Source organism: Etheostoma cragini, chromosome 5, assembly GCF_013103735.1.
Source record: "Etheostoma cragini isolate CJK2018 chromosome 5, CSU_Ecrag_1.0, whole genome shotgun sequence".
Classification (NCBI taxonomy): domain Eukaryota; kingdom Metazoa; phylum Chordata; class Actinopteri; order Perciformes; family Percidae; genus Etheostoma; species Etheostoma cragini.
Window position 1 is genome coordinate 30,894,421 of NC_048411.1, and position 1,097 is coordinate 30,895,517.

At 38.6% G+C, this 1,097-nt stretch overlaps 1 protein-coding gene across 1 annotated transcript in view; it reads left to right on the top strand.

The window, feature by feature from the left end:
* The window catches only part of LOC117945076 (protein turtle homolog B-like), a 14,664-nt gene that overhangs the window by 11,437 nt on the left and 2,130 nt on the right, over positions 1 to 1,097 (top strand). Inside the window, exon 11 of the mRNA XM_034872330.1 lies at positions 738 to 963. Coding sequence (XP_034728221.1) covers positions 738 to 963 — 226 coding nt within the window. The remainder of the gene's footprint in view (positions 1 to 737; positions 964 to 1,097) is intronic.

A 1,097-nucleotide genomic window follows, 5' to 3' on the forward strand; every position in this document is an offset into this window, starting at 1 on the left:
CCACTGTACATCCAGGTTAAGGCTACATCTTCACTGCTTCATGTTGGTTTAATATCTTGTGCTAAGTTTACGACTCACATCCTCACTAGAGCCCAACCGATAAAAGGATTTTTAAGCCTGATGCCAAATTTTTGGTTATTTAAAAATCTGAGATGCCAATATAAAAAAAAAAATGATCCAGGAACGCATTACAAAACATAAACAGATTTCCCTAACATTAGTTTTTTGTTTCACTAAAATAATATGATAATAATATGTTTTATGGTCACAACAGAACATCAAAATATATTAAAGTTCTGATAAATAAAAGAAAAGTAGAAAATTACAAACTTAACATATTAAAATTAAAGTCCTATTTTATTTATAAGAACTTTTTAAATTTTGATGTTCTGTTGTGACAAGAAAACATATTATCATCATATTATTTTAGTGAGAACTCATAAATAACTAATGTTAGGGAAATCTCTTTATGTTTTATTAGGCATTTCTGTATTTATTTTTTTTAATATATATCAGCTGATATATCGGCATATCGGATTTTAAGTTACCCAAATTTGCATTGGTATCAGCCTTGAAACTCCTTTATCGGTCGGGATCTAGTTAAGATGGACGCAGATTAGTTCTGCTACTGGAGATAAGACTCTTGTGTGGACGCAGTGTCAAAACGTCTCTTAAAATTAAAATCCCGTCGTAGCGTAGGTGTAGCCCGAGTATCACGTATCAACACATCTTTGCAGAGGTCGGCCCACTCACCCAGCACCATGACCACAGTGCCCGCGCTGACGGTCGCCACTCGGTTGGTCGCCAGGCACTCCCAGCCCCCCTGGTGGTCTTTACTGAGCGGCTGCAGCAGCAGCGAGCCGTTGGCCAGCACGGTGTACGGGGAGCGAGGGCTCGGCCCAATCTGGGAGGAACCAGATCACAACAGGCTGAAAATCATGGCTCCAAAATCATGGTGTCACCGTAGCTCAATTAAATTTTCTATTTTATTTATATAACGCTAAATCACAACAACAGTTATCTCCCAGGTCTTTCCATAAAGAGCAGGTCTAGACCGGACTCTGGGATGTTATTCATCTCCCAGGTCTTTCCATAAA